General features: G+C 36.0%; 1 protein-coding gene across 1 annotated transcript in view; it reads right to left on the bottom strand.

The window, feature by feature from the left end:
- LOC149576647 (peroxisomal 2,4-dienoyl-CoA reductase [(3E)-enoyl-CoA-producing]-like) overlaps positions 1–17,385 on the bottom strand; it is a 36,023-nt gene extending 18,638 nt beyond the window's left edge. Inside the window, exons 1-3 of the mRNA XM_089794900.1 lie at positions 17,212–17,385; positions 16,590–16,710; positions 16,145–16,363 (exon numbers count right to left, since the gene is read on the bottom strand). Coding sequence (XP_089651026.1) covers positions 16,145–16,363; positions 16,590–16,710; positions 17,212–17,385 — 514 coding nt within the window. The remainder of the gene's footprint in view (positions 1–16,144; positions 16,364–16,589; positions 16,711–17,211) is intronic.
- Positions 17,386–19,341: the final 1,956 nt, after the last annotated feature.

Here is a 19,341-nt window from a genome sequence, read left to right as displayed (position 1 = left end):
AGTATCTTTAATCCTGATGATCAAGAAAGGAGAAGAGGCTCAAATTGGGTTGCAAATAAAGAGGATCACATACCTGTCACTATTGCTAATGGAAGGACTCTATATTTGGGAAAGATATGTTCTAAAATTGAACAAGAAAGTTTTGTTCATCTATATCAATAATTTAATGATATATTTTCTTGGACATATGATGATTTAAAGGGTTTTGATCCAAGCATATTTCAACATACCATAGATTTGAGTGACAATGCCAAACCTGTTAGGCAAAAACATAAACTAGTCAACCCTAAGATTGAGCCTATGATGAAAAAGAAGTTATCCAAGTTAATAGAGGATAATATTATCTTTCCTATTAAGCATTCCTCTTGGGTATCGAATCTTATTCTCATTAGGAAGAAGAATAGGGAAATTAAGTTGTGTGTAAATTTTAGGGACCTTAATAATGCTTCTCTTAAGGATCACCATCCTCTCCCTTTCATGGAAAGTATATTGTCCAAAGTTAGTGATTTAGAAAGATTTCCCTTCCTAGATGGGTTTTCAGGATATAATCAAGTTCTAGTCCAAGAATCTGATAGATACAAGACTATTTTCACAACTAAGTAGAGCACTTATGCCTATAGCAAGATGCCTTTTGGACTAACCAATGTAGGTGCTACTTTTCAAAAGGAAATGGAGATGGCATTCAAGAATATAATTGAAAGATTTGTTATGGTCTACCTTGATGACATTACAGTCTACTCCAAGAATGTGGTAGATCATTTTGGACATCTGAGGCAAGTGTTCATCAAATGCAGGGAGTATGGTGTATCTCTGAGTCCAAGAAAGTGTGTGTTTTCCACTAATCAAGGTAAATTTCTTGGACACATTTTGTCTAAAGAAGGTTTGACTATAGATCTAGAGAGAGTAGAGGAAATTCTTGTTCTCCCACTTCCTACTTATAAGAAAGGATTGTAGAGCTTCCTTGGTAGAATCCATTTTATCATAAGGTTTATTCCTAATCTTTCTACCATGGTTAAGCTTCTTACAACTATGCTAAAAAAGAATATGGTGTTTACTTGGACAAGGGAAGGTAGAGCTAGTTTTGAAGAGATCAAGGCAATAATAACATCAACTCCTACCCTTATCAATCCCAATTTTGATAAGGACTTCATTCTCTATAGCCTTGGAGGTGAGTCAAGTGTATTAGCAATCCTAACTCAATTAAGTGATGCAAGTGAAGAAGAACCTATAGCCTTTTTTAGTGAAGGGCTAAAGGATTATGAAGATAAGTACATTTATTTGGAGAAACAGGTCCTCTCTTTCATAAGGGCTTTAAAGAAATTTATGCATCTTTTGTCTCACAACAAGATCCAACTCTTGGTTCCTCATGCAAGTGTGAAGTACTTCCTCCTAAACAATGACATCAATGAAAATAGGGCTAGATGGATCACTAAGGTCATGAAGTATGACATAGACATCAAAATCACAAAGATGGTTAGAGGAAAAGGACTATGTGAATAGATGATTTCATCCTAGTGATGGAAATAGATTTAAAAAAATCATTGTCGAGACCCATTCTGCATTTCATCTTAGTTGTTGTGAGCTTAAGTGCATTCGCCTAAGTTGCACTGAAGGGGGGGTGTTAGAGTGAATAATTATTATTTACGCTTTTACTTAACTTTACTTAGGTTAATGCATTTATTTATTAGTTGTAGTCTAGGAGTTGTTGACAACATGAGAGTTTGTTCCTATCTAAGTCATACTTATCTTCTCACTTTGATCGAGGATATCCCACATTTTTTGGATGTATGCTTAGTTGTCATTCTTATCTCCTCACACTTTCTAGCTTGTTCTACAAGCTTCCTAGAGGCCTTTATAAATAGGCTCTCTTTATAAAGAGCATTTTTTCAAAGCACTTTGGGCCTATAAAAACACTACCATTGAGTTCAAAAGGCCCATTACAGTCAAGATCCATATAAAATTTGTTCATTTTGGAAACAGTTGATTCAGGAAGCAAAATTTTTTTGGTTGGAGGCCATATGAACCATATGATGCATTTATCACGCATTTTTTTCAAAAACATTTGCAGCACCAGACAGCCACTATGCTACCACCTTGGCACCACCACCGTGCAACTAGCACTCAGCCTGGACACTACCATCACCGGTAGTGCCATTGCTTTGCAGCTGCTGCTCCACGGCCACCCACTACAACGGTGACACTGCAGTCCACCACCCCTGCGACCACTAGTAGTAGCTCCACCAAGTTCTACCACCTTTGTGCCTCTCTGTGTCCACCACCTTGTAGCCTAAAATAACAATGACACTTGGCACTATTCTGTGGGTGCCCCGTGGCACAGGTGCCACATTGGTACTTGCCACGTGGCCCCTGCCACATCATACACACAATCAGCTTCCTGCTACATGGCATGCCATGTGGAACTCTTTTTTGTTATGATAGCCCCTTGGCCATCAATTTTAAGCTAGTGACTTGCTGATGTCAGTGTGATGTCAGCACTGCATTAGCACCTTCATGCCTCTCCTTCAAGTCCCTTTTTGATGTACTCACAATTTTTTGGTCATAAATTGAGCATATAGAGGTATTTTTTTAATCTGAAAGAAGCACCAAAAAGCTAGTTCCAAGATGGAGACATTGGTGTAGGTAGTTTTTTTTTTTTATGTAGTTTAGTGGCTTCTTTTTGTAATCAAATTTGAATGTTCTATTTTTCACTCCAGTGAGCTTTTCTTGTGCATTCCATCTCCATTTTTTGAAAATCTGGTTCTATCTACTTTTAAGAAATGTTGTAATTTCCTTTGGATTCTACCCCATGCTCTTTCTATCATGTTTTTGGCATTTTTCTCTATGGTGGATATCTTGGGTGTTCCAGGTTTGAGGATCATTTTCATGGCATGAGATCTTTTCTTTTGAGCTTTACTATCTTTGTATCAACTATTTTCGCTTTCTAATCATTATTGATATCATTTGTAAGCATCTTTATGCAAACACACTGAGATAAAGTGTCACTCTTGCATTTTGGGATCATGAATGTTGTTTTGAGATAGTTGTACTCACACTATTTTATAAAGCACCATGGGGGGCTTAGTTGTTGCCATTTTTGTGCCCTTTTCCTTTCTTAAGTGAGTGTCCCTTCCATGACATTTTCCCCATGAATGTGTCGGTGACATGTGCCTTTATAGGTGTTTGTACCTCTTCCACTCTCGTTGTTCTTGGTTCTTTCTACATAGGATTTTGGCCCACTTTCTCAATTGCCTATCATCTCACCCTGCCTGCATTAAGGGGGGTTATTCTGTTGTTTCTAATGCTTCCTTTGTTTGATGGTTTGATAGTGGGAGCTATGTATTTAGTATTTGATCCTATACACTAGGCGATTGCAGTGGCTAGCTACCTATGCATTTCGGTGAGATGGATCATCTACCATATAGACACTCTTGGTTCATGCATTCTATTTTTCATGGAGGTTCTTCAGATTAGAAATTTCATTTGGATAGAGTTTATAGCTTCTTCATGCTTCAGTGATGCTCTTCATGATCTTCTCTTGTTCCTATTTTTTGGGACATTCCTCTAGTTGGAAGCTTCTTCAGTCCTTCACTAGGTTTTCTTACCTTTTTTGGGGGGGAGGGTTTTTCCCATGAGGTTTTCTCTCTTTCCCCATTTTTTAAGGTTGCATTTCTTTGCATTGTACATTAGTACCTAACATGGCCTCATTTTCGGGACCCATTCTACTTTTCATCTTAGCCGTTGTGAGCTTAAGTGCATTCCCCTAAGTTGCACTTAAGGGGGGGTGTTAGAGTAAATAATTATTATTTACGCTTTTACTTAAGTTTACTTAGGTGAATTCATTTATTTATTTGTTGTAGTCTATGAGTTGTTGACAACATGAGAGTTTTTTTCTATCTAAGTCATACTTATCTTCTCACTTTGATCGAGGATATCTCACATTTTATGGACGTATGCTTAGTTGTCATTCTTATCTCCTTGCACTTTTTAGCTTGTTCTACAAGCTTCGTAGAGGCCTTTATAAATAGGCTCTCCTATTGTAATTTCATATATTTTCAAGGAATATTCTATAGAAATATATTTTTCTTTGTTGCAATATCTTCTCTCTCAATCCATTTAGTTTCTCCAAGCTCTACCCTTCATTCTTTGGTTTCCCTTGAACAGGTTATTTGCATGTAGGTGATCTTGATGAGTTGTGAAGTTGACTTTCATCAACTTCTACACATGGTATGCAGACTACACAAGGCTCTATATGGTTTGAAACAAGTATCACAAGCATGGTATGAGAGACTTCATAATTATCTTGTGAAGATTGGATTTGAAAGGATTGATGATAATAGCAATCTGTACATGAATACAAAGAAAGGAAAAGGTATTTTCTTATCTAAAATATTGGTTGATGATATCATATTTGGAGGTCCAGATGCTTTATTTAAGGATTTTTCAAATCAAATGAAGCAAGAATTTGAGATGTCTGTATTTGGAGAGATCAAATTTCTTGTGGGTTTGCAAGTATATAAGATGAAATATGGTATATACATCACTCAGTCAAAGTATGTCAAGGAAATATTGAATTTTTTTGGATTGGAGGATCCCAAACTAGTAAGTACACCTATTGTGATAGGATACAAGTTATCAAAGAATGATGATTTAAATAACGTAAATCCAACAATGTGTAGCTCTATGATTGGAAAATTGCAATATGTAGTACACAATAGACCTGATATTGCATTATTTGTAGGGATAGTTGCAAGATTCTCTACAAATCTCAGGGAGAATCACTTAATGGCTGTGGAGAGAACAATCGGATATCTAAAAGGAACAAAAGAGTTTGGTCTATACTAAAATAAGAATGAAAATTTTGAATTGAGAGCCTACACTAATGTTGATTGGGCTGGAAATATTGATGACAAAAAGAGCACCAAAGGAGGAGCATTTTTCTTAGGCAAGCAAGTAGTTACATGGACTAACAAAAAACAAAGTTGTACTTCACAATCTACTGCTAAAGCTAAATATTATGTTTTTTCTATAAATTGCATAAACATTATGTGCATCAAACAACTACTCAAAGGTAAGAAGGAAGAAATCACAGAACCGGTGATATTATCATGATCATACTAGTGCTATCAATGTATCAAAGAATCTATGATGCACACACAGAAAAAGCACATTACAATCAAGTATCATTACTTGAGAGAGTTAGTTTAAGATAAAGAGGTGAAGATGGAATATGTCAACACAAAAGAACAAATTGTTGATATCTTCACAAAACCATTACCTAAGGATGCTCATGAGTATCTAAGAGGTAAATTAGGGGTGATACCCCTATCAATGGCTATCTAACTAACAAGAGGAGTGCCCTACATCAAACAAGTTAATGTTCATATGATACACGTTGGTGTAGAGGATCTTACTTTAGGAGCTACCTAAAGTAATCAAAGAGCTAAAACTTTAAATCAGTCACAAGCAAGGTGATAGAGGGAGAAACTAAAAGAATCTGACAAAGTCTATATCTGCATGTTAAGATGACAAGTCTTTAGAATATGGCTTTGGCATTGTTGTCAAAGAGGGAGATATTCTTGATCAACAATATGATTATTGATCAAGAGGGAAATATCAAGAGATTGATGTCAAAGAGATGGAGAGTGGTATTGATCTTAGAAGGAGCTAATTGATGATATTGATAATCAGAAGAGAGAAAAAGTATGACGAGGATGATAGAGAAGAATATAAGAAAGAGGGAGAAATCCTAATATCTATCTAGTTAGAGAGATATAGTAAGAGGGAATAATCAGAAGATGGAAGGTGCTGATAGAGGGAGAGATTTCAATAAAAGTTTTCTTTTTGGTATTGTCTTACTATTTTAACCTAGTCAGTTTGGTTGAACAAAGGTTTTTACCATTTGGTTGACTAGTTTGGTTTGCCATCAATGCCAAAGAGGGAGATTATTAAAAATAGATTGAAAAGATTATTGTTGAGAGAGATTATTAAAAGAGGGGGGTTTTTGAAAAATTCTATGTGTTTCAATCATTATTTTGTCACTGATGTCAAACCTACTATTTGCTAGTAAGACAACTACTTATAAGATTTAAGTACTATCACTTATTTGATTGATGAAGAGGATTTGATCAAAATATGTAACAATAGCATGTAGATGAAAGCTTGAGTTATGATTATGTAATGAAGTACAAGGATCAGTTGAGATAGTGATGACATGATGCATTGATAATCTACTTAAGGTTACAAATGTTGGAGTTAATGAAATCCAACTCCAAAGATGCCCAAGATCACCTACATGCAAAAAAATCTCAAAGAGAAGCCAAGGAAGGAAGAACGTGGAGCAAGGGAAAAACCCTAAATGGACATGAGGGAGAAAACATGCAAACACAAGAAAAAATGAATTTAGAATAGAATACAATAAGTGATGTTGATATGTTGTTGTGAAAATACAAAGAGAGAGCCCGAATATAAAGGGCTCAAGGAATCTCCTAGAAGAAACTAGAAGACGCTAGGAGATAAGTGTGACATCTAAGCATACATCCACATGAGGTGGAAAGTCCTTGAACAATGTGAGAGGATAATTATGAATTAGGAGGGAACAAACTCCCATATTGTCAACAACTTATAAAAAACTCCTAGACTACAACTAATAAAATGAATTTACCTTAGTAAGCTTAAGTAAATTGAATAAATAATTAATTATTAATTATTTACTCTAACAAGAAAGGCTAGTTACACTAAGAAAGATTAGAACAAGTTACACAAAGTTTGTCTTCCAAGCTTGATGCAATGCAAGGTAGGAGAATCTCCAAAGGAGATGTCCTAGCCCCCAACTATATAACCACACAGTGGAAACACAATAGAAAGAAGCAACATCGCAAGATTTTATACCAAATTACAATAATTTGTTCATAAAATATAACTTATTACATACAATATGTCCGGTTATAAGGCCTTCCGGGTTAGGGCCAAATACAAATAGTAATTGCAAAATCAATTTTGCAAGGTCCAAAAAAATTGAACTTACAAAACTAATCTTAGCTAGTTCAGATACACAACTAGATAAGAACATCAAGAAGAATCCACACTTGTACCTTCAAGTCCACCAAGAGATCCTTTAGTTCCTAAGCCCCAACTCTAGCTCTTCACATTCACATCTATCCTTCACTCCCTCCTCAACTCAATGAATAAAAGATTTTGCAAGACCCCCTACTTATGCCAACTAAGCCACAAGTTAGCCTAGCAATTATAAATTAAATAAAACCTAACATTAAATACTTAAAGAGCCACAAGTCAGCCTCTAACAATTAAATGTCCAAAAATACATACTTGAGAAAAATCATGATATCTCCTATCTCTGATTGAATTAAAAGTCATGCTTTGAATTAAAGGTATTAGTTTAGGTCCTCTAAAACCATTGAAATTTGAAAATGATGATTCATCAAGGATACCTATACATCCATCCCAAAAGTCATGCATAGAAACCTATCATGAAAACTGCCAGAAATTAATACTTTAGGAGAATTGCCATATCTCCCAACTTATAATGAATAGAACTTGTGCCTTTAACCAATGATAGTACTCTAGGACCTCTTTAATCCTTTAAATTTTTATTCTCTTATTTAATTCACAAAATTAGTTATATGTACTACAATAGGCACTAAGAAACTAGAAAGTGCAACTCTAGCAATAAGGTAAAAATAGTTCAAACTTCAAATCAACCCATCCAATCTCTGTGAAATCATGAGGAAAAGTTCCCCAATGTGTCTCCAACACATCCCTAACTATGAAAGCATTACTCCACCAAAATCTAAGCTCAATGCTCCTCAATACTTAACCAAAATTCCTCTAATCATGTAAGATTGCAGGCAAGCCCAGCATGCTCCTGCATTAGACACCCCAGGTTCTAAAAGATGTTCTAGTAATTGGAAGAACATCTTCTAGAATTCAACATATAAACCCCAAACTGGTTCTTTAGATACATTTCCTCCAAGTCTTCAACTTTCATACCCTTTCCCTTATTTTTCTTCTTTTTCTTCACATCCACCATAGGTGTTCCATAGGTATGCTTTCCATGCTGATCTCTAGCCTTCTCACAATCTGCCAACTTAATTAACTCAGCTTCCAATACTTAGGTTCCTCCTACAGAGCTCTTCATTCTGCAAAGGAATCAAGGAAAACTTCCTACCACCTTTCTTAATAATAAACACATTCCTAACATAATCATGCATAGCCCTACAATCATACTACCTAGGTCTATCAAGTAACACATGACAACTGTTCATATCCACAATATCACACAACACTTGATCCTTATACTGCCCAATCTAGAAATGAACAAGACATTGCTCCCTTACTTCCAAAGCATGCTCACCTTGCAACCAACCAATCCTATAAGGATATGGATGCCTCATTCTCTTCAAACCAAGTTTCTGAACCATCTCCTTAGTAACAAGGTTATCCGTACCACCATCATCTACAATCACCTTGTAGAATTTACCAAAAAACTTACAAAAAGTCTTGAACAAACTAGTTCTTTGATAGGAATCTAGTGTCCTCTCACCAATTAGTACTCGCCAAGCTGGCAAACTCTCTCCTTGCTCAAGTTAATTGTCCTGGACTGCAAGCTCATTCACAATAGCGGTTGTCCTCGCAATTGAACATTCAAAAGATCTATGCCCTTCTTGACCACACTTGAAACAATTACCTTTGAAACCACCTCCACCCATCCTTCATTTCTATTCAATAGGTTTTGGTTCACCTTTTTCGTTTAGTTTAGCTTGTGCCAAACTATCCTACTTCTCTTTCCCTTGGGAACTACCTTGATTCTTCCTTTTTAGCTTCTCCTATGCTCTCAAAGCATACTAATAAGCATCCTCGACTGAAGAAATATTCAACATACCAACTTCATTCTAAATATTGAATCTTAAACCATTAATATACTGAGCTACGTTCTCTTTTGACAATTCTCTATACCCAGACTGAATAGTCAACTTGTAGAACTCGATATAATCCTTCATAGTCATATCTTTCTATTTCAAATTCTACAACTTATTAAACAACTCAAGTTGATAATTAGAAAGAGTGAACTTATCTTTCAACTTAGTCACCATCAATCTCCATCTAGTGAGCTTCATTTCACCTTCCTCTTCTCTATCTCTTTTTAGTTATTTCCACCAAAGAGCAGCATGTCCTTCAGCTTAGTTTGTGCCAACCTTGCTCTAAGTGGATCCTCAATATCCTCATGCTCAATGTAGTCTTCCAATTCACCAATCCAATCAATTATGTCTTCAGGATTCAAAGTAACTAAGAAATTACAAACCTCCAATCTTTTTCTTTAGCTTCAATTGAGATCAAGGTCGAGAAAACTGACCAACCCTAATTCCAATAGGTCATTCCACATGATTAGTTTTGTCCTCACTGCTCGATCAAACAACTTCAAAGTCTTTGGTAACTTCATCATAACTACCTTCAGTACCCACATGCATATGTCTGCCACCTAAAAAACTTACAATTTCAGCAACCATGTAACTCTTCATCAATGTTATCTAAGATCTGAAACTAGCTTTAACCTCCTCCATCTCAGATCTGAAATCTATTTTAACCTTCTTTGAGTTTCATTCTTTTGCAACATCACTAAGATCATCAATTTCCATAGGGTCCAATCTTCTTGGAGGAATATTCCAAAATTTTAGCAAACTGTAAGCAAAAAATCCACCAATCCAAGAGATCAATCAGCCACAAGATCAACCTTCTTTGCAAATCTTGGTGTAAATTGCCTCAGCTTCAGTGATTTTTCAACACACTTAGGAACAACCTATCTCTGATACCATTTCATGTACTGCAAGGTAGGAGAATCCCCAAGGAGATGTCCTAGCCCTTAGCTATATAGCCACACAATGGAAACTCAACAACAAGAAGCCAACAATGCAAGATCTTATACCAAATTATAATAATTTGTTCATAAAATATAACTGATTACATGTAATATGCCTGGCTGTAAAGCCTTTTGGGTTAGGGCCAAATACAAATAGAAATTACAAAATTAGTTCTATAAGATTCAACTTACAAAACTAATCTCAACTAGTCTAAACACACAAATGGATAAGAACATCAAGAAGAATCCACACTTGTACCCTTAGGTCCACCAAGAGATCCTCTAGTTCCTAAGATGTAGCTCCAGCTATTCAAATTTGCGTCTATCCTTCATTCCCTCCCTAACTCAATGAATAAAAGACTCCAAAAGATAACCTACTTATACCAAAAAAGTCACAAGTAGGCGTGGCAATTAAAAATTAAATAAAACCTAACATTAAATACATGAAGAGCCATAAGTCAGCCTCCAACAACAATTAAACATCCAAAAATTGATACCTAAGAAAAATCATGATATCTCCTAACTCTGATTGAATTAGAACTCGAGCTTTGAGCCAAAGGTAGTACTTTAGGTCCTCTACAACCCTTGAAATGAGAAAAGGATAATTCATCAAGAATATCTATGCATCCATCCTGAAAGTCACGCACAAAAACCTATCACACAAACTACCAAAAATTGATACTCCAGGAGAATTGTCATATCTTCCAACTTATAATGAATTAGAACTTGCGTCTTTAACTAGATATAGTAATCTAGACCCTCTTCAATCCTTAAAATTTGAATCCTCTCATTAATTGTGCAAAATTAGTTACATGGCCTACAATAGGCACCCAAAAACCAAAAAATGGAACTCCAACAGTAAGGTAAACACGGTTCAAACTTCAACTCAATCCATCCAATCTCTATGCAATAACACTAGTACATTTGAGACCATTTTTTGACCATTATTGGTCAAAATTTTGACCCAATTTTTGACCAAACTTTGACCAAATTCGACCAACCCATTGGTCAAAATTTTGACCAATACATTGGTCGAAAAACCTCCATAGCCATGGTGCAAGTTTTGCTAGGAATTGGTCAAAATTTTGACCAATGAAGGTAGAAAATTTTCATCAATAAAGGTAGAAATTTTGACCAATGAAGGAAAAAAATTTTGACCAATAAAGGTAGAAATTTTGACCAATAAAGGTAGAAATTTTGATCAATGAAGGTCAAAAATTTTGACCAATAAAGTTAGAAATTTTGACCAATGAAGGTAGAAATTTTGACCAATGAAGGTCAAAAATTTTGACCAATGAAGCTAGAAATTTCGACCAATGAAGGAAGAAATTTCTACCAACAGGTAGGTGTAAATTTTTTTTCAGGCATTCTATAAAACAATCACATGCCTTGCGTATGATATGACATTTTGTATGCATCTTGCACTCTCTCATCTGGCTGATGATGGATTACGGAGAGTGATCTGAAACCATGATGCTAAAAAACAAACACAGTCAAATCCAAAATGAACTTGCATTACAAATGGATTGTAGAAATTTGATATTGTTAATTTTGCATGCATGTCTACTAGGACAAATATATGTTTAAGTTGTGATTGTCCTGGTAGACATGCATGCAATTTTACCAATATCAGATTTCCACAATCCATTTGTAGTGCAAGTTCATTTTGGATTTGATTGTGTGTTTTTTAGCATCATGGTTTCAGGTCACTCTATGTAATCCATCATTAGCAAGATGAGAGAGAGTGCAGGATGCATGCAAAATTTCATATCGTACGCAAGGCATGTGAACTGTTTTATAGAATGCCTGAAAAAGATTGACAGTAACTAATATGAAAAATATATAATTAGTTATATGATTGATACAAATCATGTACCAATGAGTTGGTCAAAATGTTGACCAAATTTTTTTTGACCAATGGGTTGGTCAAATTTGGTCAAAAATTGGGTCAAAAATTTGATCAAAAATTGGGTCAAAAATTTGATCAATGAAGGTCAAAAAATGAACCCAAATGCGCTAGTGCAAGTATGCTCGCCAAGTTGACTCTTTGAGTTCGGTCATCAAGTCACCCCACCAAAGTGCCTCATCAAGGTCAGTCTTTAGGTCCACTCATCGAGCTTGCTCACCAAGTCAGCTCACCATGTCACGTCTCTAAGTGGCCTTGCTAAGTTGTCTCGCCAACTTGCCCCACCAAGTTGCCACTTTAAGCCCACTCACCATGTTAGATCACCAAGCTGACTCCCCAAGTCAGCTCGCCAAGTTGACAATTAAAGTATGCTCACCAAGTTGACTCTCTAAGTTCGCTCACCAAGTCCACCCCCTAGGCCAACTCTTTAGGTCAGCTCACCAAGTCACCCCCACCCAGTCACCTCAATGAGTTGACTCATTAAGTCATCTCATGAAGTCGACTCACCTAATGGTTTTACCACCTTTCCCCAGCAAGTGGGCTCACTCAGTGTGCTTACAAAGTTTCCCCATAGAGTTGCTTCTCTAAGCTCGCTCACCATGTAAACTCACTTAGTCGGCATGCCAAGTTGACACTTTAAGTTTTCTCATCAAGTTACCCAACCAAAGCACCTCATCAAGGTCAGTCTTTAAGTACACTTAGTAGGTTGACTCACCAAGTTGCTTTGTAAAGTCACCTCACCAAGTGGCCTCAATAAGTCAGATCACCAACTTGCACCACCAAGTTGCCACTTTATGTCGACTTGCCATATCAGCTTGCCAGGCTGACTCCCATAGTCAACTCGCCAAGCTGATAATTCAAGTACACTCACCAAGTCAACTCTTTAAGTTCGCTCACCGAGTTTGCCCCTAGGTCAACTCTCTAGGTTAGCCCACCAAGTCACCCCCACTGAGTCACCTCAACAAGTTGACTCTTTAAGTCAGCTCACCAAGTCTACTATTCAAGTACGCATGCCAAGTCGGCTCACCAAGCCCACCAAGTCATGTCACCAAGTCAATTATTTGATTACACTCACAAAGTTGACTCTTTAAGGTCAGCTTACCAAGCTAGCCCACCAATTCATGTCACCAAGTCACCTCACCAAGTCAGCTCGCCCACATGTCCCACCAAGTCCCCAAGTCTGCTTGCCAAGCCAACAATTCAAGTGCACTCACCAAGTCGACTCTTTAAGTTTTCTCACCAAGCCCATCCCCTAGGTCAACTCTCCAAGTCAGCTCACCAAGTCACTCCCACCCAGTCACCTCAATGAGTTGACTCTTTCAGTTAGCTCACCAAGTTTACTATTCAAGTACGCACACCAAGTCAGCTCACCAAGCCAACCTACCAAGTCATGTCACCAAGTCAATTGTTTGAGTACGCTCACAAAGTTGACTCTTTAAGTTCTCTCATCAAGTCACCCCACCAAAGCACCTCATCAAGGTCAGTCTTTAAGTCTGCTCACCAAGTCAGCTCGCCAAGTCGCCGCACCAAGTTGACTCACCTCTCACCTCACCAAGTGGACTCGCTAAGTCAGCTCGCCAACTTGCCCCACCAAGTTGACTGTTCAAGTAAATCTCGCCAAGTTGACTCTTTGAGTTTGGTCATCAAGTCACCCTACCAAAGTGCCTCATCAAGGTCAGTCTTTAGGTCTGCTCATCAAGCTTGCTCACCAAGTCATCTTACCATGTCACATCTCTAAGTGGCCTCGCTAAGTTGGCTCACCAACTTGGCCCACCAAGTTGCCACTTTAAGCCCACTCACCATGTTAGATCGCTAGGCTGGCTCCCTAAGTCAGCTCGCCAAGCTGACAATTTAAGTACACTCACCAAGTCGACTCTCTAAGTTCACTCACCAAGTCTTCCCCCTAGGCCAACTCTCCAAGTCAACTCACCAAGTCACCCCCACTTGCCCCACGAACTCACCACTTTAAGTCGACTTGCCATGTCAACTCGCTAGGCCGACTCCCCTAGTCATCTTGCCAAGCCAACAATTCAAGTATGCTCACCAAGTGGACTCTTTATGTTTGCTCACCAAGTCCACCCCCTAGGTCAGCTCACCAAGTCACCCCCATCCAGTGCTTATTGTGAACAAACCAATCTGGATCATAAGAGAAGTGATTAGAGATTATTATGAAAGGGTGCGACTAAAAAGAGATATAACTCATGTCATTTACAACATGACTAATCATTTCTAATGAAAGTTGTAAAAAGGTAGTTCTATCATTCAACTCAGGATGATTGGAAGAACTTATTATATTTTGTATCTCACAATGATCGCTCTATAAGAGAGCATATTGTCTTTGGCACCCATTCGGTGCAGGCATATAAAGTCTACCATTAGAAATGACATCATCTTTGAGTATATCTATATTGTCATATCAGACAACTTATCACAATATTTAGAGCATAAATATAAAGTTATATCAGAGATGGCCTACATATTTGCAAATTCTTACTTGTATATCAGACACAACGAACAGTACAAGGTACTGAGAATTTCCTCAGTCATTGCATGTAATTTCCTGTATATCAGAAATAGCAAATATATATCATCTTGATTGTTATGCAATCATAATTATTTTGATCTAAACCATACTATATATGCATTTGGAATTAAGAATCATTCAAATATTACTTTAATACAAGAAACTATTTCTATATTCATTGAATTGTGAAGAATTCAAGTAGTATCTCGTAATCAGAAACATAAGGAAATTACAACCACCAAATTATGTGACTGAGAAGTGAGTCTGTACAGTCTTCAGTTGCTCATTTTACTATAGATAGAATTTTCCTAAGAAGCTTTACCCATTCAGGAATTGATACTCCAATGACACATACTCACAACCACTAGTTTTCTGTTCACCAGGGTCCCTACCAATATTTGAAGGTTGCATATGATGCATGACTACTACTAGGATTTTCTCCACAAAAAGAAATTCATGTTTTCATAAAAGCTATTGTCTAGTAACACCTTGGCAAATCTCATGCCTCTAAATTTCTAATGATGTCTGTATATGTCGGATCCCAATTGTGACGGTCGCAAATAACACATTACATATCTTCCTAGAATGTTCTTGATAGGAAGAGATCCCCTATTTTAAAATAAGACAAATCAAAGTCAGTCCATTTAAAAGTTAGATATACAAATATAGGTGGCACATAGTCTATTAGAAACTTAAGCTTCCACTCTACTTACCAAACATGAGAGTCACAGTTGTTGTTCCGGTTATCACCCATCACAAAAACATAGCCATAAGGCACATGTTACAAATGGATATAACATGAAATGTAGAGTTTTTAGTTAACTTGTTTATTGATCGTGTAATCAATGAATAACAAAAGGATATGTGATGTCTGAAACCTCTATCTTTATGGGTATTGTAACTTTAATTCCCATATGAGTATTGTTTCCAGTGTATCAAATTATGTTAATTTATTAGGATTCAACTGCATGGAGGTTTTGAGTCAAAACTTATACATTTAGCATATTTTGCAGCGAGACCATTGTCTTCTACACCCAATATGTTCCTAGCATTCAATGGCACAATTTCCTAAAATTTGTAAAGAAAAGAAAGAAAACTAGATGTTTAATGTTTACAACTATGAACACTTCAAAGAAATATAATAACATGTCAATGCCCCTTATTTGTGAGAATTCATCTAGTATATTAATTACCACTCTTAGCGTGGATGAAAATGCTGATTTGAATGTTTATGTACACTTATTAAGTTTTAATGTAAAGACCTTATTCATGCCAAAATTTAAATGAAAATTGATTAGGATAGAAGGATTTTAGTGAGTTCCAGACTAAGGAAAAAGGCACTAGTACAAGGAGAGCCATCTTGCACCTTCTAAGACATGTTTTGAAGACAGACACATCTCTAGTATGAGATATGTCTCCATTAATTTTTAGAAATTGAAGAATTTTGCAATACAAGTTAAAAGAAAAAATGAGCGAATAAATAAAACAAGAATATATAATGTTTCAAGCTGATAATTTGAATGATACATAAATCCATGTAAAGTTATAGCGATTAGGTATACACCTTTTAAGAGGGACATAAACAATTGTATGACTGATCCTTTGTTAGAGAGAACCTTCACTATTACCATTCTTGTATGACTAATATACTATTCTTATTTTCAAAGTTCTATACCATGGAATTTTCAAAAATTGTTAATTTTTTTTTTTTTAAATACCTCCAAGTCTATGGAAAAGAAATTTAAAAACAAATAAACCCTCCAAACAATATTTTTCTTTAAATAGCTCCCATCTCTGAGATTTGAATATTGATTATTAGATAGGTTCAAGAGATACTAACCAGTGTGAGATGCCAAATAGATGATCGCCATAGCAACATCCCATTTTTCTCCTTCTTTATAAAGAGGTTGGTTTTTTCGAAGATCACCTAGGAATTCCTTGGGTGAAAGTATGTCCATTCCAGGAATACCTTCAATTGGACCGGATGCAATACCATTTACACGTATTCCATAATTTGTCCCCCACTCTAAAGCCATAGATCTTGTAAGACTATCAATAGCTGCATGTAAACAAAAGAAAACTTTGCTAGATAACTTGTTTAAATTATTATGTAAGTAAAATGACTCTCATGTTTATGCTGAAACATTTAAGTTTATTAAATAGTTAATTCAAATCTTAATCCAAGAAGAATATAATGATTAAAAATGAACTTTTGTAGCAGAGACATGAATTTGATACCAGAAAGCTAAGGTATTGTATTGTAGCACTTAAGTTTAAAATAACACCAGCCTCTGAAGGAGGCTTTCCAATTCCACCTTCCCTCAAATACTTCAATGCTGCTTGACTCATTGTAAATGTGCCAATAGCATCAATATCCAGTACTGCAACCACATGTAATTTATCTAACTTCATGCCACAATTAGGGAGAAAAGCTAAAACATCTGAAAAGAGTTGACAAAAACTTAGCACTTCGTCCATTGACATACGTCATAATGAACTAAAAAGTATGAGTCATCTACACCCTTCAAAAACAAGTCCTTAAGAAATTATGCTTAAATAGAGAGATCAATTCAAACATCCAAGTGACTTGGCACTATTACATAGAACATCAATGTCAAAGCAACTTCAATAAATCACTCAACCTTGTTAGGAAAGCAGTTTGAATTTCTTTCCCCATCATTTGCCACAGCATAGGTAATCAACAACATGCGTGCTTAGAAAATGGAAAATACTCAAGTTGTAGTCTCCCTATGTGTGCTCCCATGAAGCACTCAGTCATTTCTCATCCACAGGTTTCAATACCCTCATTAGATCATCCACATTCAAGATAATAATTGTGAAAGAATATAATGCACAATAATTAATAAATATTGTACAAATTATGGCAAAACTTAATAAATTTCTTACCAGAAAGCTAAGGTACTGTATTGTAGCACTTAAATTTAAAATAACACCAGCCTCTGAAGGAGGCTTTCCAATTCCACCTTCCCTCAAATACTTCAATGCTTCTTGACTCATTGTAAATGTGCCAATAGCATCAATATCCAGTACTGCAACCACATGTAATTTATCTAACTTCATGCCACAATTAGGGAGAAAAGCTAAAACATCTGAAAAGAGTTGACAAAAACTTAGCACTTCATCCATTGACATACGTCATAATGAACTAAAAAGTATGAGTCATCTACACCCTTCAAAAACAAGTCCTTAAGAAATTATGCTTCAATAGAGAGATCAATTCAAACATCCAAGTGACTTGGCACTATTCCATAGAACTTAAATGTCAAAGCAACTACAATAAATCACTCAACCTTGTTACGAAAGCAGTTTGAATTTCTTTCCCCATCATTTGCCACAGCATAGGTAATCAACAACATGCATGCTTAGACAATGGAAAATACTCAAGTTGTAGTCTCCCTATGTGTGCTCCCATGAAGCACTCAGTCATTTCTAATCCACAGGTTTCAATACCCTCATTAGATCATCCACATTCAAGATAATAATTGTGAAAGACTATAATGCACAATAATTAATAAATATTGTACAAATTATGGCAAAACTTAATAAATTTCTTGTGCTACTCTTTGTTTGAAGGAATTACATCGAGGGAGTGCTCACAAAGATGAAGCACCACAACTTGGTCAAAGGCTCAACCATTCCAGCACTACTCCAGCTCAAGAAGGCTTAACTGTGGAGTTTCCTCCATGGTTTAAACCACTCTACTTGGAATCCCATTTGCAAAACCTACAACAAGTGTTGTGCCTTATGAACCATTCATTAGAAAGCCCCTTGAGCTCATCAATAGATAAGCCAAAGATATTTTCCACAGCAAGTCAAATTGTGATATTTCTATCACGATTCAACTCTACATTTTTTGAGTCAAATCCATTGACCCATGAATATAATATATGACCCAAGAAAGAGGGTGAAATTGTAAATGTAATGGATTATACATCCTTTCCTCCTACTACTAGATGACTAAAGGTGCTTGTGTGCTAATTGTACCCCCTTTTCTTGTAGTTATTTGCAATTTGTACCATCCGATCAGTATAGAAATTCGTCTACAATTTTTAGGTCTTATCCTAAAAAATTGACATATTTAATAAAGAACAAATAACTCTCGTAGTAAGAAGCAGAAGGTAATCTGCGTGATACTTCAACATAATAGCTCCCACTATACATTAATGAGAAATAAATATGCCAAATTTGTGTTTCTTCTATAGAGGAATATGTCATAGACTACAATTTAATTCAGCATTTGTTACCTATTACTGCCAAGCAGTAACAACTGAAACAATTTACTGGCATCTTCATGGTAGCTTGAGATTGAAGTAGATATAATAACCTTAAAAAGGCACTAACATATAAACTATTTCACAACATTAATAAATCATACAGTATTAGTGAATAATTTAAGCAAAATGTTCAGAGGAGCATAAAGACATACTTTGCTGGTGAATACAATATATAAAATAACAAAAAATTCAATCAAAATCAAATTTGACAAAAGAATCCAAATAGGAAAGCTTTTCTACAAAAAATACACAGAACTGAACCAAAATAACTTTCATTGTAACTTCAATTAGTCTGATAGGGACTAATTTAGCCTCACATTATTGAAATTTTGTCATATCAAAAGAAGTAGTATCCTGATCATTTCTTTGGTAGTACATATTTTCAATTTTTTACAGTTGGTAGTTTAGTTGGAGTTAAATTTGTTTAGACCTCTCAACAAATTTTAATGTCTAACTCCTTAGAAATCTTCTCCTACATTCTCTTCCTGTTATTCCAAAGCTATGTCAAGTGGAGTTGAAGGCAAATGACCCAGATATGCTTCAAAAGGTGACTAATTTGTTGAGAATGACTTGCTTTATAATAGAAATGTTAAATTTAGGGAAGTGACACACTCCAAGATTGAGGATGCTAATTCTTGTATCCTCTTATGAATTGCACTGAGTTCATGTTTATCACCTATGCATGGTCATTTATATGTGTGTGACAGGCAACACTCTTCTTGAGCCTTGTATCCTTGTGGAC

The sequence above is a fragment of the Cupressus sempervirens genome, chromosome 1 (assembly GCF_028749045.1).
Source record: "Cupressus sempervirens isolate cs-2001-9-10 chromosome 1, ASM2874904v1, whole genome shotgun sequence".
In the NCBI taxonomy this organism is placed as follows: domain Eukaryota; kingdom Viridiplantae; phylum Streptophyta; class Pinopsida; order Cupressales; family Cupressaceae; genus Cupressus; species Cupressus sempervirens.
The sequence above is the reverse complement of the archived record's forward strand: the minus strand, read 5'-3'. Positions and strand labels throughout refer to the sequence as shown.